The sequence below is a fragment of the Procambarus clarkii genome, chromosome 53 (genome assembly GCF_040958095.1).
Source record: "Procambarus clarkii isolate CNS0578487 chromosome 53, FALCON_Pclarkii_2.0, whole genome shotgun sequence".
NCBI classification, from domain to species: domain Eukaryota; kingdom Metazoa; phylum Arthropoda; class Malacostraca; order Decapoda; family Cambaridae; genus Procambarus; species Procambarus clarkii.
In genome coordinates, this window is record NC_091202.1 from 27,186,022 (window position 1) to 27,210,541 (window position 24,520).

At 41.7% G+C, this 24,520-nt stretch overlaps 2 protein-coding genes across 5 annotated transcripts in view; one reads left to right on the forward strand and one right to left on the reverse strand.

The window, feature by feature from the left end:
- Nucleotides 1-24,520, reverse strand: part of LOC138352374 (prestin-like) — a 64,833-nt gene that overhangs the window by 16,651 nt on the left and 23,662 nt on the right. For 2 of the 4 annotated variants that reach the window (XM_069304832.1, XM_069304831.1), the window contains exons 4-10: nt 10,337-10,479; nt 7,920-8,102; nt 7,073-7,183; nt 5,859-6,040; nt 4,621-4,785; nt 4,134-4,238; nt 3,374-3,507 (exon numbers count right to left, since the gene is read on the reverse strand). In XM_069304832.1, the coding sequence (XP_069160933.1) occupies nt 3,374-3,507; nt 4,134-4,238; nt 4,621-4,785; nt 5,859-6,040; nt 7,073-7,183; nt 7,920-8,102; nt 10,337-10,479 (1,023 nt within the window). Of the gene's footprint in view, nt 1-3,373; nt 3,508-4,133; nt 4,239-4,620; nt 4,786-5,858; nt 6,041-7,072; nt 7,184-7,919; nt 8,103-10,336; nt 10,480-16,247; nt 16,464-22,571; nt 22,801-24,520 lie in introns of those variants that run through there. The other 2 variants (XM_069304834.1, XM_069304833.1) reach the window with 2 other exon arrangements.
- LOC138352377 (probable DNA replication complex GINS protein PSF2) overlaps nt 9,929-24,520 on the forward strand; it is a 37,529-nt gene continuing 22,937 nt past the window's right edge. Inside the window, exon 1 of the mRNA XM_069304840.1 lies at nt 9,929-10,118. The gene's annotated coding sequence lies outside the window, so the exon portion shown is untranslated. The remainder of the gene's footprint in view (nt 10,119-24,520) is intronic.

Consider the following 24,520-nt stretch of genomic DNA (forward strand, 5'->3'; position numbering starts at 1 on the left):
GAATGGGAACATCTTTCCAAGTTCTATTGCTTCCCAAGGCAGGGGTCAGGATTTACACAAGACACTGCTCACACATCAGGGTCTAGTCAACTTTTTGCTCCATCACGACAGGTAACTTTTCAAAAGGTCTTGCTTTATACAAGGGCTGGGACACAGTGGAAAGTATCTCAATCCACCATCTGAGTGTCGGCTCACTGTAATACAACAGAATAGAAACAAAACCATACAACACTTACTCAAAGAGCTATCATAGGGATCAGAAGAACAGCTACTAATACTCGAATAACTAAGTTGACTTCATTCTCGACTCACAATCAGAGATCCTATGTTCGAGAGGTGAAGAAAGGCAGTTCCACTTCTATAAGCCCAAAGCCCATATCTTGGAGCAGAATACTGCAGACAAGATTATGGTGAGGGTCACAAACTACTGTGGAACAAGAGCACAAGGCTAAACTTGGAATTGATTCATTTTGACCACCCGCTAAAGCAGCTGTGAGAAGCAAGCCTAGAAACAAGAAGCCACTGGGTAGAGTTTATCTTTAGATACTTAAGAAAATTACCGTCTTTCATGGTAGATTAAAAACCAGCGTTGAATGTAATGAAATGCCATTTTCTGGGTGAGTCCCGGAGGCTCCCCAGAGCTATCCCAGGCTGATATGCTAATGTCAGACTTTGGCATCAGTCATGTGTATGGAATTCTTATGCCTACCGGGGACCACAGCCAGAACCGGGCCCCCTCAGAGAGGCAAGGGGAGCAATGGTCAATAGAAACCCCCCATGTGGTTGGAAGCATTCTATGTCTGCCATCGACCGGATCAGGCACCCAGAAAGGTAAGCGCCCCAAAACAAACCCCTATTCTGGTTAAAATTGCTACCAAAACCCGAACTAGTGGATAGAACTCCCCAACAGAAAACGAGCAAACAAGTATGATGTCACATGTCGCCCCGCCGCTGTCTGCGCAAAATAAAAAGTTTCATTTTATGACCTGACAACCAACTTTAAAAGAAGCCATTGATAAACATAAAATGTGGGATATAAATGACCACAGGTAATGATAAAGTTAATAGATGTCAGCTGGACAATTACGAGTGTCAAATCTGAATGTGAAAAAGATCGAAGAGTCTTGATTAGTAGTGATCTTAATTCAAAAATCAATCTATATACAGTACTGTATGTTCCAAATAAAGCAAATATAACAGTTCATATCTAGAAACATTACCAATAAGATATTTAATGTTGTTCTTCATTTTTAGCTTTAGATAATGCAGCTCAGTTTTAGGCATCGTACCATAGAATGAATGTAAATTTACTTGCAAGTTATTCAGAAGAATGACAAGGTTAATTCCAGGAACACTCTTACGAAGGGAGATTAAAAAAAAGCTTAATGTATACCGTATTCCCCGAGAAAAGTGAAAGAGTAAGGGCTTTGGAAATGATGGAGTATTTGATTTATGGAACAAAATATCAGAAATATAAATGACAAGGAATCGTTGGATTGTTTCAAGCATAAGTTAGTATAGTACATATACAAGTGAGTTTTATTGGGTATAAATAGGAGCAGCTTTCCACGAGCCAATAGGCTATCTGCTGTTTTCCTTTATTATGTTCGTTCATTCTCAACCGTTTTCCCTGCCCAACTACATGGCAAAACCATTTAAAAAGATTGCTGTCATGTGGCAAAGGATATATTAAAGCCTGGCAAGTGAGCTGTGTGGCAGGGGAACCCCTGGCTTGGGAAGCAGCTAAGAGGACCCTGCTCAGACTTTTACACATGAATTCACAACACAGGGTTATGTTTTGGTTAAAGTATTTGTCACTGTAAAGGGAAAATCACCCACTCAACAGACTCATCATTATCCCCATCATTACCTCATTTCCCACTTTCATGGGGGTGATAGGGCATTAACCCAGAGGGCACAAGACAATAGAAAAAACAAATGTAACATCAAATCCTTTAGCCATATAATCCACACTTCAAACTGCAATATCTCAGACTAACATTGGGACACTCCAAATTAACTTCAATAAACACTATTAGGACGATATAAATAGTCTAAGCTACTCTAACTTTTCTGGATGTATTTTATCATCTCATTAACTTACTTAAACACTATTAACCATCATTCAATTGTTTAACATGACCAAACCATCTCAAACACACTTTAATCCTGTGTTTGACTTTTTTACTCTACATCTTTCTGTGACATTTTCATTTGTTACTTCACCCTCATAACACCTGTCACATAATTCCCCAGCATAGCAGAGGAAACTGCCTCTTCCTTTTCACCTTCATTGTTCATCACTCTGCATACTGCATATTATGACTGGTATGGAGTTCAACCCAGACGAATGTCTGGTCACCACCACTAGTACACCTCTCAACTCAGCCCAAGAGCCCCAGGCAGATGGAGGCTGCCAGCCCTGCCGGTTCCTTGTTACGTCTAGGTAACCACCTGTTATGCCGCTGGCTCATCGTTCCAAGTCTCGGTGACAAAGGTTGTAACGTCACCATCAGAGGTATAAATACCCATGACCTTGGTCACTTCAGCAGTCTCTCATCATGTGCTCAAGGAAATCAACATTACTGCCTCTGCAGGTCGCTTGCCTCTCGCGTCTTTGTGTGCAGGTTTTAAGTGTTTTCATGTAATTCATTTCAGTGTCACCCTTATTTTTGTGTTAAGTTTATATATATATTTCTTTTTATTATTTCTCGTGTGTGCTAGCAAAGTATGTCAACTCAGGGGTGTTGTATATTTTTCATAGGTTCTTTGTTCATTTTGATATTAGAGTAAATAGTCATAATTTTTTGCTTAAGTATTCCTTCATTCCTGTGCAGTTTTAACACTGTAAAGGCCAATACGGCCTTTTTTTTTTTGTTAATACGAAGTGCGTGCCACATTCCATCTGCCCAGTATAGCCGCACCACTAAGTTATGTCGCACACACCACAAATACATCTCAAAGTGTTCATTTCTACAGCTATATCTCTTGAATTTTCATGCCACACCATCCACATTACTGTACAAGTGATCTTACTTTTACATTTTCTTTCACTCGTTTCCCAAACCTAGCACGTCAAACATTTTCTGTTCCTCAGCTATTTTAACAAACAACTCCATGAAAGTGGAACAGAAGCAGTGATAACATATCTTTAAACGCTCTACAACACAATATACAGTAAACCTGCCTTTACATATCTGATAACACTGAAAAAAATCACTTGCATTAAGTCATCCAAATAACTTTTCACTCTAGATTGAAGTCAAGATTTTCCTAGTAAGACTTATATTACCAAATACAGTATTGTCAACTTCAGTTTACAGAAATTTGAAATAAAGAAAGAATATTTTTTTGTTTTATATTATTCACTTACCCTGTGGGAATATCTCCCACAATTCTTATATCGTAATTGTCATGAAGGTTGCCACAGTAAGAAGCCAACGTCCCGAGAATGACAGCAATGAGCTCAATAGGAATGGGTAGCTTCGTTTTTGTACGAAACCAAGGCTGGCAATGAAAAAAACAGTTTTCTTTGAAATCAAATCAGTAAATTCTCTTTATAATATATACATATACATAAATTTATTAAAAAAAAAAAAATATTATAATTACCTGTACATTTTGTCTATGAAAACTCATGGACAGTATTTTACTCTAAATAAAAATGCAGACACGTTATTACAGTACTGTACTTGGAATACTTGACCAAGTGTATTGGTAGTGGTTCTTCATGTTGCTGCTGTATAGGAATGGAAGGGAACTATCAGGTGAAAGTGCCAAGCCATTACAAATATATAGCACTTGGAAGGGGTCAAGATAAGATTTTAGGGTGGGACGGGCAAAAGGAATGGTGCCCAACCACTTGGACAGTCAGGGGATTGAACGCCGACCTGCATGAAGCAAGACCGTCGCTCTACCGTCCAGCCTAAGTGGTTGGGCGCATGGAAATGGAATGAATAATTGAATGTCCTGATTCTGTATCTTTTAAGTTCGTTTTCCTACATTCTCATTTTGGGGGGGGGGGTGTAACATGCCTTACCACCACACAAGTGAGAAAAGGGATGATGGCAGTGATGTAAAGAGGTCAACAATAAAGTCTTGAACAGTGCAGTAAAAAGAAAATAATTACTAACCTTTACAATCTCATTATTGAAAGCCAGAACAGTTATCGTTACTCCGGAAATCACCATGGCAGCTGGATTTGCAGTTAGAAGTTGGCCTATGATATCTTTGTATGTCTGAAAAAATACACATTCTTATGCCTTATAGTACTGCAAATGTTAAAAACAAGACAATTTATTTAGGAATGTTTTACATTACAGTGTTTATACTGTACAGTACTCTCATCACAAATGGTAAAATAAAGTTTTGTATAATTTACTTTGTGTTCACAATACTCTTCAAATATTTGATTATTTTTTTAGTATAAAATTATTTTACCAGTAGTAATCAAGCTAAACCAGGTAAGGAGAGAATTATTATGTTCATATCTACTGTAACAGATATTTGCTAGTGGAGACTACATAAAACATTTCTCTCTGAATGTGGGAAGCAAACACATAATTAATTGCAGATTAAAGGTACAGTAATACACAATCACGTTAGTCTAAAATTCCTTACATATATAATTTTGAATGGCCCACTGTATCTCTGGACTTTGATACCAAAAAGGTATTTAATTTGTGAAGTCAGAACATGAATTGCTGCTCCTGTAGTGAAGCCCGACACCAGCATGTCTGACAAAAACACACACAGACTTCCTAGCTGCAGCAGACCAAGAATTATCTGAAAAAAAAAAAAAAAATTTTTAACATGCCAAACTGTTAAATGTAAGTTTTTAAAACCTTGTAATACTGTATATGCTATTGTTTAACTATAATTGATCCTATCATTTAAATCCGGATGAGGAATGTTATCATGAGATTTTCAATATACAGTACTGTATATGAGAAAGAGGAAACTGAAAAAAATGACAAAATTCAAGGTTAACGGATAAATTCTCTTCTATCAACCGGTTTATTGGCCTGCTTGTAAAGACTTGAGAATACAGTATTTGGAGTAATAATAGGAAAGCAATCTGCCTTGTGAGAGAATATATATTATTCCAGTTTAACAATTATTAAATATGGGGTACAGTAGCAGTGTGATTATTGCATGGTACTGGAATACAATGATATCAAGTTTTAATCGACCACAGTGGGTGAAAATTATATTTTTACCCACAGGGTTATTAACCTATGGAACAGCCTACCCACCAAAGCTGTAACTTCCAAAACTGTGCACAAGCCGCCGGCTTCCTGTCCTCGTCAAAGCCACTAGGGTTAGTGGCACTCAGGTAAATCAGGTAAAGAAGGCAATGTTTCTATTTTGACTTTGTGTTAGTTCCAGAGTATGAGTAAATACAAAATAGTTTAACAAGGGGAATATAGTAGTCTCCGTGGTGTAGTGGTAAGACACTCGCCTGGCGTTCCGCGAGCGCCATGTCATGGGTTCGTATCCTGGCCGGGGAGGATTTACTGGGCGCAATTCCTTAACTGTAGCCTCTGTTTAACGCAACAGTAAAATGTGTACTTGGATGAAAAAACGATTCTTCGCGGCAGGGGATCGTATTCCAGGGACCGTAGGATTAAGGACTTGCCCGAAACGCTACGCGTACTAGTGGCTGTACAAGAATGTAACAACTCTTGTATATATCAAAAAAAAAAAAAAAGTAATAATCATTTGAAAGAACCTAGTAAATTCTCAAATATTGTGTGAGATTTAAACATATTACATACTGTACTGTAAATATTTGCACAGGAGTCCATATTTCAAATCATTAAATACTGTACTGTAAAATCATCAGAATTCCTTCATACCTCTGCAACTCCATTCATCAGTGCCACAATTGCTGCCACTTCGTTTGCAGTATATTTCTGGGTAGAGTTGACAAGCAGACTGTTAGTAATGTTGCCAAGAGGGAGCGAGCTATCTCCATTTTCTTCTGTAGCCAATTCTCCTACAAGTTTACCCGTCATCAGACACACCACTGCAAAAGTTCCTGGAAACCATTTTGAAGAAAATTACTTAAACTGGAAAAATATATATTTTAGATCAGAAATCCAGTTAATCACCAAAATTTGTAACAAAGTAGCTCACTGTATCACTATATTTATTATATATAAATACATCAACTCTTAATTCTATGCTATACCTAACTGCTGCCATTTTCATGAAGTAACATTTCAATTATTGGCAATCAGTTTCAGTGGTAAAAATGTTCACTTTCATGACTACATTCTCAAAATATAGTCATGAAACTACAACTACATTCTCAAAACTTTACCATTATAAAACATGTATGGAAATACAATATGTAATCATTTCTTGTAAACAAAAAACAAATGTGCCGTGAGGAGGATTCGAACCCGCTCACTTGGTACTCCCAAGCTAGCACCCTAGACCACTATACCATTACACAGTCAAAAGCAGTGCAATCTGGAATTCAGCTGAATCCAATAGGAGTCCTGAGGCTCTAAACCGAAGCCCAAACTAGAGGTTTCACACATTCCCCCCCCCCCACCCCCCGCTCCTCCGTGCACTCAAGCTATGGTTCGGTAGCTTACCTCTAATGCTTCTCGGTGATGGCTTATGGCTCCTGCTGATTTTCTCCCTGATACATTACATTAATGCGAGTTCATTGTGCATTTGATGAGAAATATTGGAGGTGCACTACTTGACCACAGAGACAGAGTGCACAGGGGGGTGGAAGGCAACGTGTAAAACCCCTGGCTTGAGCTTTGGTTTGGACCTCAGGACTCCTAGTGGATTTATCTGAATTCCAGATTGCATTGTTTTTGACTGTCATGGTATAGTGGTCTAGGGTGCTAGCTTGGGAGTACCAAGTGAGTGGGTTCAAATCCACCTCAGGACTCCTACCGATTTTCTCACAGATACATCAAGTTAATGCGAGTTCATTGTGTTAAAATTAAGCGTAACCATTATTTTTTGCTTAAAAAAATAAAGTATATAATATTTTCAAAATTTAAGCTAAAAAAGCTTAAGGCAGCACTCGCAAAATTATTAAACATACCTACAGAACAATGTCGTGAAGTGCCAAGACATGCATACACAAGAAGAGGAAAAAAGGCCATGTATATTCCAGTAATGGGAGGGAGTCCACCCAGTAGTGCATAGGCCATTCCTGAAATATCGACCAAATCAGAACAAAACAAAAAAACAACAAGAGGAATATTTCTATAGAGGTGGTTTAGTCATGGTATTAACAAACAATAATAACCTATTGACTGGAAGCATTAATCATTTATATATCTTACAATGTAAGCATAAAATATTTTCCAATCACCTGTCAACATTTCTTTACTCAATACAGTATATATTTTAGGTAATCTATTTAGCTGATCTGTGAGCAATTAAAACAAATAATTGTGGCACATAAGGATCGAGTTGAGCACAAGGGGCTGACTACAATGTACACACACACATCAAGTTCAGGAAGCCCATAACTTTATTTAATTTAAATTTGTTTTGTCTGCAAGGGCATGATAAAACACTAACAGACAAAATTTCCTCTTCAACAAAGTCTACTCTCAAAAGCACAATGCATTGAAAAAAAATCTGATTGGAAGTATGACGACAGTATTAACATTTTATTGGTAGAGTTAACAGGTCATGTTATCTACCAAGTACATGAACTTGGTACATGTACTGTGACTGTAAGTGGTGATCACCTGGGTCATGACCCAGCCGTAAGTATCCCAGCTCGGGTCAAAGCTCTGCACTGTCGAGAGGTTGCAAGTATGAAATACTGTATACAGTACCAAGACTTTTTGTACCCAGAAAGGATGTGACATTTATCACACTACACAATTTTTTTGTAGAAATAATGGTTATACATATCAATCCTGATTAAAACTCACCTTGTGGTATGTGCATAATGGCTACAGTGACACCGGACACAACATCTCCAAATAGAGAGGAGCGAATACTGTAAGCGGGCAGCCAGGACAGAATGGGCACCCGGGCGGTGACTGCCGATACTAAACAACTTCCAGAGCATGAACATGATTCTTTGGCTTTGATTTTCATACTTTCCAGTATACCTGTTTAAAGAGAGAATATACATTATCAGTAGTAATATTGTGCTGAGGCCGTCACCTGCCCCTTTGACAAACCACTGGCTTCCTGTTCATTTCAAGGCCACCTTGGGTAAATTCAGGAGTATTGACCAGAGCCCAATAGTCTTGTCACTGTGCACAAACTTGTGTGGATTTATTTGTAAGTACCTGTACATGTACAAAATGTACAGTATTTATCCTAAAATTATTGTACTCTGTACTAGAATATCATTACTGTATTGATACATACAGCATCAGCTTGCAGCTACAAGTTTTGTCTACAAATTACAGCTGAATAATACAGTACATTATACAAGAGTTAACCTGGATCAAGCAAGATCATTCTCAGCAAGGAAGTAGTAGTGTCTGGGGACTCAGTATGGATGAAGTCCTTAGAATTATTGCATCAAATGTGTAGCAAGAAATTGGAATTAATTACAGCATTAACAGACACCTCAGAATTACTGATAAAAAACAATAATTCATGTTGCTGAAAGGCAAAAAACAGACTTAAAGTATTCCATTCATCTGGACTGTATGGGTCTCGAACCTCTGACCCCATGTGTGTGAGGCCATAGCACTATCAACTAGGCTATGAGCAGTCCTTAGAAAGGAAACTTTCCTCTTTAGAACTGCTCATAGCATTGTTGAGAGTGCTACGGCTTCACACGTGTGAGGTCCGTGGTTCGAGACCCATACTGTCCAGGTGAATGGAATGTTTATTTCCACGGAAGTGTGGCTGGCAAGTTATACTTAAAGTATAAAATTTGATTATAATACAGTACTGTAATGTTATGAAAAAACAATGATATACTGTATTTAGGGGTTTGCTCTCTTTCCAATCTTCATGAATCAAACAAAAGCAAAACATTTTAAACTCAATACATTCTTTCAATTTCAGGATACAAATATTAGAGGATTCAACTTTTAGTAGTTTCACCATCAATTTAGGTGCTCTGCCATTATCTTAGCTACTCTTTTGTTATTAGTCAATGATACTCTTCATAGCACATCTACTGTAATGATATACAGTTACAGAATATCATGGTCCTGAGACTGATAGATGTCTACTACTACAGTAGCTTCAGTCCCTCACGTACAGGCTTTGAGTGCAATCTCTCCTCTCAGCACTTTAAGTGTCTTATGGCTGATGCTTATTTAATCTCTCTTTTACTACATGGAACTTGGTTATATTATTTACTAGTTATATTAGACTTAGTCTAATATAACTAGTATTGTTTTTGCTGTTGTATTTACAATAAAACAAACTTTGGGTAATGATTATCTCTGTGTTCTAAACTCACAACTCGACCCTCAGTTGTAACTGATCCGTCCTGGAAATAATGTTCCATCTTGGCGCTTGCCACTTGGCACACAACAATTAGTTGTGTCAACTTCTCAAACTACTGCATAACATAATAGCTTAAGAGAAATACCAACTAAAGACAAAAGTGAACTAGAGAAATGAATTATGTACTCAATGAACATACTTAGGGAGATGTGTTCCAAAACATTCCCGATAATTACCGGCATTATAAAATACACAAATACTCTACCTACCAAGTAAACTCTTCAATCTGGTCCTGTGTACTTTTATTAGTAAATTATTACTACGTAGTGAAGAAGGAAGCAAACTACAGTATATACTTCCAGCAACATACAGCATTAAGGGGAAAGGAGTTGCAAAATAACCGATGTGTGTGGAGGGAACCATATTCAAAGAGCCCGCCAGATGGAACATTTCATATCTTAGGCAGATCTGGGACCTGATTGGTGGACGGTGACCTCGTGTGGCTTCCCCGCGCACCTCTCCCGCGCACGCCTGGGGGCAGAGACAGAGAACATCCGCACCTGGACAAGCACGTACTTGATACTCCATCTACTCCCATTTGGGATACTCTTCTACTGGCTGACTTGTATATTGGGACCTCGCCAACTTCCAGTACTTCCTGAGAAGCTTAGCATCGCTTATGTTACCCTCTCAGAAGACTACAGCTCAAGGTAAGTGAGCTCTTGTCATTAGGCGACCGCCTCCACAGATAGCAAACAGATGGGGCCCATGAGTTGGAACTCTTGCAGACATGATAACAACTACCTAAATTAAATCATTTACGCACACACTGCATCTTTATACCATATATGTGTATGTGGTGGGCAGACATTACCTGGGTCAGGTGGTGGGCAGACATTACCTGGGTCAGGTGGTGGGCAGACATTACCTGGGTCAGGTGGTGGACAATAGTGGTACTTGGAGGCTCGCTGGGTAATGTTGAGTGATGGGCGGACTACACACACCTCACCACCGTCCTGAATCTCACTGTGACCCATCCCAGACACACTCGTACTACACGTCTCGGCTTCACTGAAAACAGAATTTAATAATTCAATTTCTCAATATTCACCGTCTAGGTTTATGTGGGCTCGAATATGCAGTGATTACAGGAAGTGCTCCAAATACATCCTAGTTATACCTTTGTACTTAAAATGACAACATTTCACACAAGATGACTTCATCTGCCTTAATAATTATTTAGTTTCGGCTTATCTAACAGATCCGAAGGTTAGACCTTCGGATCTAACAGACACTGTCGTGGATTTTCTTGACGAGAACAAAATTCCACTATCAAACTGCCGTGGTCAGTCATACGATATGCCTCAAATATGTCTGGACGATATACTGGATTGAAATACTGATATACTGAAAAGGAACAGCAAGTGAATACAATACGAAAGGCAAAAATGATTGAGCAAAAAAAAAGGAAAACCTGGAAACAATCTTTCTCACAATTATGACATGCTGGAAAGACTGAGCAAAAACAAGGTCCTACAATCCAAAGGATGTAAACATCCTTGTTACCACGAATCATCTTGATCTATGAAAATCTATCTTCAGGAAACTAGAGACAAATTTAGTGAATATGAATTCAAAGCCCGGAGTATGTGTCCAGATACAGATTACAGTGATGGGAAAATGAGAACGAAAACGAAGTGTGCGTCTTAGTAGATATGAGTCAGCAGAAGAGACACTTCTCATTAAAACCGAAAAATTCAAGGTGGAAACTTTCCTCACTATTCTGGACACTAATCTTTGAACTGACAAAACATGCAGAGGCTTATTCACAGATTGGAAATCTGTTTTCTTTCTTCTGTGAATTGAAAATCATTGCTTCTGATGCACTAAAGAAAAAATGTGAACATCTGGCTAATATGTACGACAAAGACCTGACTTATGATGACCTATAAAATCAATGTCAGCATCTCAAGCACTACATGGCCCTTGGTGAAAATTGTGAGACTTTGCACTGTACAGAAAAATAATTTCGGACAATTTGAAATTTGTATTCCCGAATGTTGAAATTGCACTGAGAGTGTTCATGTGCATGATGGTGACCAACTGTAAAGGAGAATGTTCTTTTTCAAAACTGAAACTTATAAAAAATGTGCTTCGTTGCACAATGGGGCAGCATCGTTTGAACTGGCTTTCACTCATGTGCATGGTGAATGACATCCTGAAGACCATTGACTTCAAGCCAATAATCAAGCAATACTCTAAAAAGAATTGGAGCAAATTCTTGTTATAATAATAAGTTCGTAGTAGTTTCATCCTGTGTCATCTAATCTGTGTAGCTTACTGAGTATTGTTGTGTTTTTCAAGCCTTGAGTATTGGTCAAATGTTTATCATGTTAATTAAAAACGCTGTAGAGCAGCAACACACTTTAACAGTTTTAACACTTGTTTTATTGAAGTGTTAATAAAATAAAAATACGTTTAATATTATCTACCATTTACTTGTTATTCCTACAAGTGGTTATCGTAAGGGACCCAGCACACTGGTGTGCTCAGGGGCCCATAATGTGGTTAAGACGGCCCTGTCAGAAACTATATTAAGTACCACATTCAAAAAGACATGTATGCTTCAGAGCAAGTCCAACACAGATACAAAAATCACCCAAAACTACGTCAGTTTCATACCAGGAACGGTTAAGGGCCGCAGGGACCTAACTATCCTATAAACTATCCTGTAGTTGAAAGAACTAACTAGCCTAAACCAGGCATGACAGGACTGATCTCACAAAAGACCTTTAAAATACTGAACACGTTGGAGGATCAAGACTCCTTCTTAAAAAGGTCAGGTGTAACACACACGGGTTTCAGGTTCAACAAACCACAATATAGACGGAGATTTTTTCACTCCGGGTTATAAACTAATGGAACCGCCTATCTGCCGAAGCCATAAATGTCAAGATTTCAATTCAAAATCCACTTAAGAAAAAAATCTTCGAGAACAATAGGGGGACCTTTGACAAGCCATTGGCCTCCTGTGCCTGTCGAGGCCACTTGAGTGGGTATTCAGGCAAATTCGGGTAAAAACATAGCTGGGAAAAAAGTGACAAAATCGCTACCATAGGTGAGAAGTTATATATAGTTATATAAACTTTAATCAATTGGCAGAGGGAGTATATTGCAGTAACTACCACTGCAACCTGTCGTCCTACAAAGAACGTCGCTTTTCGCTCGTATGCGCTACATAAGGCCAAAAACTGTCGTACTAGAATATGGAAGCAGCTGGCGAAAGTGTCGTACTGTCCCCGTTTTCCGTTTTGGGTTCTCTGGTAGGTTAGGAGAGAACACTTTAAATTGACCGTTTTCTTCACGTTAGGGGAAACTTTAGGACTGGGCAAACACAACCTTTAAACGCTTCTTACAACGTCAAAAACAGTCGAACTTGTTAACCTTTCCGAAAGTAGGAGATCACGACCAAATTATAAACAAATATTTGAGTCAACTGTGTTCTGAAATATGTGTCGGCGATGGTTCTGACGAGGCTGATGGATCTAGTTCATTTATTATGCATCCCATACCCACATCCCGTGGGCGGTAGTGTACCCCCATACCCACATCCCGTGGGCGGCAGTGTACCCCATACCCACATCCCGTGGGCGTAGTGAACAAGTTCACAGAGGCACATAATAGGCTCAGAAACTGAACCCCTAAACTAATTTAGCTAACCAAGTTAGTCTTGATAAGTTACCTACATAGTTTAATGTACATATCAGCAGTTTCTTATACCATAATGGGTTCAAGAACTGAAGCACAACAAGCAGTAAACCAGCAGAGTGCGCCCTCTAGTGGAACCAGCAGAGTGCGCCCTCTAGTGGAACCTGGAGAGCGGCTGTCACAGGGGTAAAGTACCCATTAGCATTCTCACACCACTCTACGCCTCTTTTTTTTGCCGGTAACCATTTTTGTGCACAGACTACTGATAAACCTATTTTGTCCTTGTAATGATGTAGAGAACAGTGCGCAGGCGGGGCCAGATTCACGAAGCAGTTACGCAAGCACTTACGAACCTGTACACCTTTTCTCAATCTTTGGCGGCTTTGTTTACAATTATTAAAAAGTTAATGAGCTCCGAAGCACCAGAAGGCTGTTTATAACAATAACAACAGTTGATTGGCAAGTTTTCATGCTTGTAAACTGTTTAATAAATGTAACCAAAGCCGTCAAAGTTTGAGGAAAGATGCACACGTTCGTTAGTACTTGCGTAACTGCTTCGTGAATTGGTCCCAGGTTATTGCCACTGTGTACCGCTAAACAAGCCGCCATCTTGCTCTTTCTGGCTCACGGTGCACCCCCCTCCCCCCATCTTGGCCCTCTGGCTCACTCTTAACTACCCTGGAGGTTGTTGGAGGGGAAAATCTCTATCAGGGAAAAGCACCAAGCCATTAAGACTATATAGCACTGGGAAGGGGTCAGGATAAGGATTTGGGATGGGACGGGGGAAGGAATAGTGCCCAACCACTTGGACGATCGGGAATTGAACGCCGACCTTCGAGAGGGTATGAAAACATGACCAGCCCCAGAATGCGCGAGTGTGTTCGCCATTCAGTACCGGGTGTGTAGACCTAATACGGGAGATGGGTGGGTGTACCTCCACACACACACACACACACACACACACACACACACACACACACACACCATACCTGGTGTACACCAGCCGCCACCAGCTGGCACGCGGGTCCACACCAGATGGTTCCAGATCTTTCCTCTCGCTTATGTCACTCCTGACCGGATTCTGGGGGAGGGGGTACTCACCTAGTTGTGCATGCGGGGGTCGAGCTGTGGCTCTTTGGTCCCCTGGAGTGGGCATCAGTCATTGGCCTCCTAGGAGCGGGGTGGTTGGTCTTCATTCAATAGATTCCGGGGAGGTTGGGGGGTTATCGCAAGCCAGAATTTGTTCAATTAGAGCTCCCAGGCCTATCAACTACCCAATTACATTTGCGGTTAATCCTGCTGCCTCGTCGTTTTATCTCTATTATTCGCGAAATGGCGGGCTTTTCTTGTCATGCAATACGTGTTCGTATCCAAGGCCTTGAATCTGGCTTTAACTTCAATTTTGTCTTACTGTGTAGATACGAGGGTTGAAGGAGCCGGGGTCAATCCCTGATTTGACCAAGAGCGTCCACGCTACAGCACGTATCAGTACTAGTTTTTGCAGGCGATGAGTCACAATAACGTGGCTAAAGTATGTTGACCACACCACACACTAGAAGGTGAAGGGACGACGACGTTTTGGTCCGTCCTGGACTATTCTCAAGTCGACAATCGACTTGAGAATGGTCCGGGACGGACCGAAACGTCGTCGTCCCTTCACCTTCTAGTGTGTGGTCTGGTCAAAGTACTAGTTTTTGTTATTAAACATCCTTATGTGCAGAACGCTGCCGTTATCCTAACCTGTATAAAGGATTACAAAGTTTAATACATTATATGAATGTGTAGAACCTAGAATGTGTAGAAAATACGTGAAATCCTATCACTGTATCCATATTTCGCTTCCAGTTGATAAACGACATATGAGATTAAAAAGCAAGTAGTATATTGTGAAGACTAATAATAATAGCAGCTCTCCTGCCCGTCTCTTCACAGCACACACACTACCCATCGCGAGTGCTAAATTCTACGGACATTGAGCGACACATTTCATATGCACCAACTTCGTGGAAGGAAATTTGGGGCGATCCCCCCTTAAAGGAAGGCATGGGGGGCAGACCCCGACCCCACCAATGACACTCCCTCATGAAATCACCTTTAATTGTGCACATTTTAATGATGTTAACTCTAAGCATCTGGCATGCACTCCTAAGACACACTCACTGATTTAATCTGTTTACTCTAGGGGTACCTGGCGGAGTCTGAGGCACTTATTCCTCAACGCAACCCTCTTGTTGTTTAAGATTCAGCTACTGGGAACCAAAAGCTGCAAGTAGCACGGGCTATGGTGAGCCCGTAGTGGACTTACCGGGCACAGCCGCGGTGCTGAGTGTGTGTGTGTCAAAGGGAGATGATTGATTGATGAAGATTAAGCCACCCAAGAGATGGCACGGGCATGAATAGCCCGTAAAAGAAAGGGAGGTGGTTGTTGTTTTAGATTTAGCTACTCAGAATGAAATATCCATGTAGCACGGGTTATGGTGAGCCCGTAAGAAAGGGAGGTAGAGACCGTCCATATATATATGGTAAGATATATGCATATATATGTATTCCTATTAAGTCCTAAGGTACCTTTTATCTATTCGCCTCACATTCATACCATATATATGAAAGAGAGGTAGAGACCGTCCATATATATGGTAAGAATGTGAGGCGAATGGATAAAAGGTACCTTAGGACTTAATAGGAATACAAAAAAAAAACAGAAGGCCTATTGGCTACGAGAAGGTGAACTGAAGACCAAAACGATAGCAAGAGATGAAAAAGAAAAGAAAGAGAGCCTAGAGGAGCTGAAGCTAAGTCGGATTACGTTTGTCAAGAAGGTTTGAACATTTACCTGTGTACTGAGAGAGACAAGAGTCAATAGCAGCAAACTCATGACTACGGTTAATGTTGGCCATGTTGTGTAAGAGCCACAGTCAACAACACGATGCCAGTGAAGATTAGTTCCTTTATGCTTCTTTCTGCTTATACAACAGGTAGTGTGTGGGTGCATATTATGAACTTTAACATATCGAACAAATCCACAAGGGCCGTGACGAGGATTCGAACCTGCGTCCGGGAGCATCCCGGACGCATTTACCTGCCCGCATTTAAGATATCATTATACATTGAAATGTAATAAGTTGACTTACCTGGCTGAACAACTGCTCCTGTCACTCCACTGTTCACGAGCGGCCCTCATCTTCACACAATACGGTTCTATATGACCGGGGAAAATATAATCTTGCTAAGGGGGAACTCTTTACGTTGGATGATGAATGAGAAAAGTTGTCGTACGCGCAAGGTTCATATCTTGGCCAAGTTGTGGAGCCGCCGTGGTGACGGCCTGACGTCCTGTCAGGTAATGTTTGTTGTGGACAAAGGTGAACCTGTCTGGGAGACCCGGCCCAGGAGGCTGACAGCACATAGGTGCGCGTGGCACACTGCGCACACACCTTGGCCAGTCATCTATAATGGAGGATCTTGTTCTTCACCTGGATACTACTGTATGGCTGGAGTATACCTGCAGTATATATATTCCCAGTACGGTCCAAGCTTACTCCCCAAGCTTGGTCTGGGGCCAGGCTGGACTTGTGACAACTTGATCCAACAGACTGTCGATACCTGCCCGCAGGCCCGCTTATCTACTAACACCAGGTTCTTGCCGGAACGTGTACAAAAAAAATCGTAAGCACGTCCATGGTTAGTTTTTATATAAATTCCATTTATAAATTTATTATCCTCTGGATAAGCGAAACTATTTGACTTTTGCTTCTCGTATTCACATCTTCAGCACACAATCAGCCCCGGGCCGCACCAGGAAGGCTTTTCTTGACTTTCACCCACTAGTTACAGGTGACAATTCATCTTCAAATATACCAGTGATGAAAAGTTAACACGCCAGAGACTCAGGATGGACGTTAGACTGAACATGACTGCGTGAGGACACAGGAAGCAGGGCGAGAAGGTTGGTGTGTTTACAGTCAGTAGGCGTCCTGTGCCGCCGTGAAAGCCTCACGTAACGCCCTGGCCAACACTGCCACGCTCCGCACTGGTAATATTTCATCATTATTCCCAATGGGATGATGGACATGCTCAGGGACATGTCCCAAGTCCGGGATACCCATGGGAATACCTTACTGCCCGTGGGGCAGCGTGGGGGCGGGGCAGCGTGGGGGCGGGGCAGGGTGGGGGCGGGGCAGCGTGGGGTGGGGCAGCGTGGGGCGGGGCGGGGCAGCGTGGGGCGGGGCAGCGTTTGGTGGGACAGGTCTGATCCCGTCCCGTGGGGCGGGACCAGACTTGTAAACAGCTCTTATTCAAATATTTATACATTTAAATATGAAAATTTCGCAGATGTAATTAACTCAACCTGCCATACAAAAATTAAAGAACCTACAGCTACTACTAAAGGAGGCACAGAATATATGGACTGTTGCAATAAAATGAATCTACGTTTGTACTATTTAGGACAGGTTACGTTAATGATTAGTCTCCTTCAAACTGTTGCTTATACCCTTTAGAATTCCAATTATATATAATAAATTTTCTTGGTACAACAGTGCATATTTATTACATTCGACCCATAGTAGCTAGTAGAGGTTCTATTACTTTTGGAAGATGGGTTGAATAACCTAAGTCATCCTTAGAGCTCTCCCAAACCTTCAACATCTTAACATTTCGAAATCAGATTTCTACGTCAATGCTGATAGCCTAATGTTGCCATTGTGGTATAAGTTGGTTGTGATGCCCGGACCACCTCGGGCAGAGCATGACGACTGCGCGGATTCGTGAACCAAAGGTGCCCCAGATTTACAGATTGGGTCAAAATGCTCTTGTTATTCTCAATCAGAAAACATTGCCACATCTACATTCACTGCCAACGAGAAGGATCAAGAACAAATCTGAGAATTCGAGGTCAAAGCTATAGTGAGCAAACACACACACACGAGAGCAAACGCGCCCAGCGACTGAAACACTCAAGACTTTTAACAGTTATCATAGCACTAAGAGTTAGCATACACCCAAGAAGCTACAAACACACTAAACAGTCTAATGACACGGATAGCGAACCAGATTTAGAGATCTGTTATACGAGTACACCTGCTATCCTCGCCTTTGTCTAGTCCTTCTGATGCAGCATGTACGGTGTACAGTGATACGGTGTACAGTGATGGGGCAGCATGTACGGTGTACCCTCCACGTCTACATTCTCTCTCTTCCTCAGTGTAAATATTATGACTGTGTAATCTAAAAACAAATACGGATGAACACCCGAAGAAATTGTTAAATTACCGTGAATATTACTGTGGAGGGCGCCGCCATGGTGTTATCGCATAACTAACCGGTATTGCTCCACTATAACTCATTATGGTGAGTGAGACACGTCAGTGACATGAGGAGCTCACCTTGTGTGGTTCACCTTGTGAGGGACCTCAGCCGTGAACTTGGCTCATCACCTGTTCAAGATTGAATGTAAATTAAATATTTAATTAGTTTCCAAATATAAATAATTATTTATGCAATTGTTAAACCTGTTTAAAAGTTTGCCCTTCAGGCAACAATCTGATCTGTTGGATTTAGATCTTCTAGTTCTGGATCTTATGGATCTGGAAACGAAAATAATCTAGATCTGGTCTTCATAAACAGTGAAGACATAATCCACACATATATAATTAACAGTCTCCGTGCTGTAGTGGTAAGACACTCGCCTGGCGTTCCGCGAGCGCTATGTCATGGGTTCGTATCCTGGCCGGGGAGGATTTACTGGGCGCAATTCCTTAACTGTAGCCTCTGTTTAACTCAACAGTAAAATGTGTACTTGGTTGTAACAACGATTCTTCGCGGCGGGGATCGTATTCCAGGGACCTGCCCGAAACGCTACGCGTACTAGTGGCTCTACAAGAATGTAACAACTCTTGTATATATCTCAAAAAAAAAAAAAAAAAAAAATCCACACATACATAAGTACGACATACTCAGATCACAAGCTCATTGAAGTATAAACTACCATCAATACTCAGAATAGACCTAAAACAATGATCAAGCGAGAGGGGTTATTCAGTAAATTCAATTTTAATAATAAAAGGATAGACTGGGAAAAAATAAACATGGAACTTATAAACATTAAATGGGTAACTGTTATAAGTAATAAAAATCCTACAGAAGGAATAGAAATGCTTAGGCAGGCACGACTTTCACTGCAAAGAAGGAATAATTTAAACAGGGAGATTAAAGAAATCGAGCTTAAACAAACACCTATCAGAGTGAAGAAAGGCATCTAGAATAGAAAGCATTTCAAGAAATAAAAGAAAAACCCAAAATATTTCTTCACATATGAGAAATTAACAGCAAAAACTACTGCCAGTATTGGACCTGTTCGTCCGAGTGAAGGTTCATACACTGAGGATGACAAAGAAATTAATGAAATCCTAAAAAAAAAGTATAAGAACATGTTTAGCACTCCAATAAACAGCATGAAAGTGGAAGATCCTAACTTCTTTGTGCGTGATATTCAAACCCCTGTAAATATAACTGATATCAACACTAGTGTAGCAGATTTTGAAAGAAAAATTTAATACATGCCCATGCACTCGGCTCCGGGTCCAGATTCATGGAATTCAACATTTCTAATGAAATGCAAAGTGCCAGTATCACAGTTATTCAGTATAGTGTGGAGGAAGCTTGGACACGGGGGAGATACCAGATGCGCTTAAATCAGCAGACGTAGCCCGTCTACACAAGGGAGGGAGCAAAGCATTGGCAAAGATTTATAGACCAGTTGCACTAACGTTATCATATCATGCAATTATCATGCATGATATGAAAGATAGACTGGTCTTGTAGTTTAGTTAGTGAGTTCCCATATGTCTCTCATTTTCACCTCACTCGCCTGTATAAGCACTAGCCGATCAAGTAGATGAGTAGATTTAATAAAACCTCTTACAGGCCAGAACGTTATCCCAGACATTTTAAGACTTATCTAAGGAGTAAGTACTCCTTACAACCTCTCGGGGTCAAACGACGCAGTGTTCGGATAAGCCTTACAGTAACTGATGGGTATAACATGCTGTGTTGGGATTCACACACCGAGAATGATGTGTGTGTCGCATCACAACACAGATAGAACTCTGTACAGCATATTATTCTCAATGATAGAACTACCAATCCAGTTCGGCGTTGACATTTACGTCGACGCTGTAAAGACTTCCGAACGACGCGTCGCTTAACCTCCAGTGTGACAGTTGAAGGGGTGAATACATTTTCCATGTATAGATCAAGATCTCTCTCTCATGTCTGTTCCAAAGTAAATTTTCGGGTCATGACAAGCAGTTCCAGTAGTACAGAATCTGTTTACAGGCGAGTAGTACAGGATATTATACATAAACGTACATATACATATATATAATTTATATATGTATATAAGGGTTGGTATATATCGTTGGTTCGTTTGGGATAATGTTAGCTGGAAGAGGTGCTGGGGAGCCGGTCGGCCGAGCGGACAGCACGCTGGACTTGTGATCCTGTGGTCCCGGGGTCGATCCCGGGCGGCGGCGAGAAACAATGGGCAGAGTGTCTTTCACCCTATGCCCCTGTTACCTAGCAGTAAAATAGGTACCTGGGTGTTAGTCAGCTGTCACGGGCTGCTTCCTGGGGGTGGAGGCCTGGTCGAGGACCGGGCCCCGGGGATACTAAAGCCCCGAAAGCATCTCAAGATAACCTCAAGATAACCCTGATCACCGGTTAGCGTCCAACGACCTCATTGCTCAGCTAGATTTTCTCACTGATATATATGACGTTAGTGTGACTTCTTTATGCCTGAAGCTGGAGCGAACGGTTGATGAACTAATTTACCTACACCAGTGTGCTTGGGGGGTCATATGTCAGACCTGGACTGGCTTCAGAAGCCTCCAGACCTCCTTTGGATTCAGTGGAATCCCAGGTTGGGCCATGTCGTGGTACAGGGGTAAGGTGCGCGACTGGAAGCACCCGGATCGTTGGTTCGTTTGGGATAATGTTAGCTGGAGGAGGTGCAGGAGCCCCCTCCCGCCTCTGACGATGTTGTGCGTACACACACACACACACACACACACACACACACACACACACACACACACACACACACACACACACACACACACACACACACACACACACACACACACACACGCTCTGCCAAACCGCGCACTCATTGCCCTCCCTCACCTGCTCCACGCACTCCTGCGTTACTCCCCAATCCCCCCACCCAATACTCCACCATCACCTACCCTCTTACCCTCTTCCCTTCATCAACCCCCACCCCTATCCCTTCCTCCACATCTCTCCACCCTGAACCCCCATCTGTAACCCCTCCTCACCCCTACCCTCGCATGGTTACCTTGCTGGTAGCCATGCGAGTTAGCCCTATTTTTTTTTAATTTTGCCCCGAGGGGCGAGTTTATTGGGCAGCGCCACTCATCTTGTGAGTGGACATACCGCCATAGCAGCATGTACAACACTCCCCAATAGGAAGAAAACCCGCTGGGTTGTTCATCATGTAGCGATGTACCCTGCCAGGTCTCTCAATAGGCTTCCTGGACGATTGCCTGCTCAGGCCACCTTTGAACACAGGTGTGTTAGGTAATCCCGTGATATTTAGAAAGTTTTTTACTTTATTTTTTTGTACATAATATACCTCGGTGCAGTGTTGACAGACGTCCGTCACCAGGCGCTGATCTGACGGGTATTCTAAAACTCCCACTAGACTTAGGGATATGTGGATGCTAGTAAACCTATCCAGCTATCTCTTGTCCCTGATAACCCTTACCTGGGTAAGTACGAGAGTAGATATAGCCTAAACTACTCTATCATCTTGAGGTGTATTTAATCATCTCCATAAACTTAGTTGAACTTTGACCTGAGTAGGTCATATAATCCTAGGACCCACAGTGCTGCCTTCCACCCTCCATGATCGTGACCAAGGTCTGAGGTCAGGTCTCAGATAAATTATTTAATGCAAGTATCTGAAGCTATTGTGTTCCTTCCGCTGAGTATAACATTGTTGCTTAAATGTCAAATTGGTACAATTCTTTAACATTGTCCTTAGTTAATAATTTTAACAACTATCTCGTGTAATATTCGACATTACATACTCATTTGATCGGTTGGGTTTGGTTACATACAATCAAAATGTAACTACCAATATACTGGATTATAATAGGTCTTCATTAGGTATATTGAATTTATTTCTTCCCCCTTTAACTTAAATAAAATTCCCCATTACACTGAACACCATTACATTTTAATGAAATCCATTACATATCTTTATCACCCTTCCATTACAAAGCCATTTCCCCCCATTATTACCCTCCATTACAATAGACTAAAGGCTCCAAGGGCCACACCAAAAATACACATAACATGCATATATTCCAGTTAAACAATTTACAATTTAAGTAACGGAGAATGAGCTGCTCAAGTGAGAACGAGAGTAGCAGTACCTGAGTGTGTGAGAGCTGGAGACGCACTCTGGGGAGCCTGGCTGTGGTGGTGGTGGGGTCCCCAGGAGTGTTGGATATGCACTCTTGGGGGAGATCTGGCTGTGGTGGGGGGTCGAGGGGAGTTAGTTACCCGCGCTTAGGGGAGGTAACTGTCACAGGGGAAAAGGTTTTAGGTGCGACTTTCCCTGTTCACTGGGAAGATGTGGCCGCGCTGATGTCCCTCAGAGGTGTGAGCCGCGGGCGTCAATCCCAGCTACCTACACCCACTCTCTCACTCCTCGGGGCCTATGAATCCCTCAAATCAATGTACATCGTGTATTTGCTATCATCTCCCGTTTTTTGTTATTCAATTTCTGTACCAATGAAAATATTTATTAGATAACCTCTAATAAAGATAAAGATAATTTATTAGATAGGTCCAGGATGGACAGAAACATCGTGTTTCATCATCTTCTGATGTGTGGTTTGGTCAGCACATCGTCTCCCCCTCTCACCCTTCTCCACCATCTCTAACCTCTCCAACTTCCCTCCCTCCCTTCCCTCCTTTTCTCTCTTCCATCATCCCCTCCTCCTGCTTCCTATCAACATCCCCTATTTCCCCTTTACCCCTCAGAAAATGTAGTAAACGAAGCACTAAAAAAAAACCTGCTAATTAACTATGGAAACCATCCCCGATTTCAGAATTGACTTTCATGATATTCGTAGGTCACTATAGATGCAGATATTTCTTGAAGTGTGGAGCTTGGGGGCAGACTCCGTCTGACCTATGGCTTTCCCATACCTTCCCACGTGTCATAGTGGAAGGTTTAGCGAGACTAGCCCCAAGCATCTGGTTTCCCACCACATTCTCTGTTATACAGATTATTATGCATGTACTCCCTTGTGGTCCCCGAGGGTAAAATCTGGTTCCCAAAACTGGAGCATACCTTGTTCCCCATGTGCACATGTAGGAACACAACAACTGGGGTCACGGGCACGCGCAGGAACGCACAAGTGAAGGTCGTGTCTACGCGCGGGAACGCACAAGTGAAGGTCGTGCGCACGCGCGGGAACAATAACGACGCATCAGCCGGGCTCAGACTAGCAAACTGGTCTTTCTTTGGATTGTCATGTTCGGTAAATAAAGAACCAATATATTCAAACCAGCTTAACTTGTGGCATGATTTCACAACGACCCTGGTAGAAGGTTGAGGGGTAGACAACGACCCTGGTAGAAGGTTGAGGGGTAGACAACGACCCTGGTAGAAGATTGAGGGGTAGACAAGGACCTGTCATTCCGTCATAATTCTGCTGCCGAGACGCACTTACTGGAGTCCATACTCATCAACGTCTAACTCCACAAGTTCTTATTTGCGTCTGTGTATTATAAACCGCACTTTGCAAGTTTTTCTTCTATAAATTACTATCTATCTATATCTATCTCTCCTCCAGTGCAAACGAGACATACCGCGTGCGTTGGTGAGGTTCCAGTGGTCTATATACATTTACAGAGTCAGTGTAGGTAGTAATAAGATTTTCTACATCACAACTACAATACAGATAGATGACTTAGTATTTTACACTTGCCACGTTAGTTCATGTACAACACAACCGTGCTCAACTTGAGGACCCACAACAGAAAACGGGAGAGTAAGTCACTTTCGGGAGCCGATTTTATTTCAAATTACGTCCATTTTAGCCTGAGTGCGCATACGAGCGAAAAGCGACGTAATTTGTAAGAGGACGGGTTGTAACAGGAACTGGGGCATGATCTTGCTAACTACATCACCGACTGCTCAGTTATCAGGCCATTCAGACCCGTTGGCATGAGGTACCTGGAGCTTTGCAATTACTTTATTCACTCTCGTGTTCTTGATGATATCCTCATAATGCACCCAAAATTTGCCAGTGCAGGCTACTGAACATATGGCCCCGTATGACTAACCATCCTGCGAGATGTACCACTACTA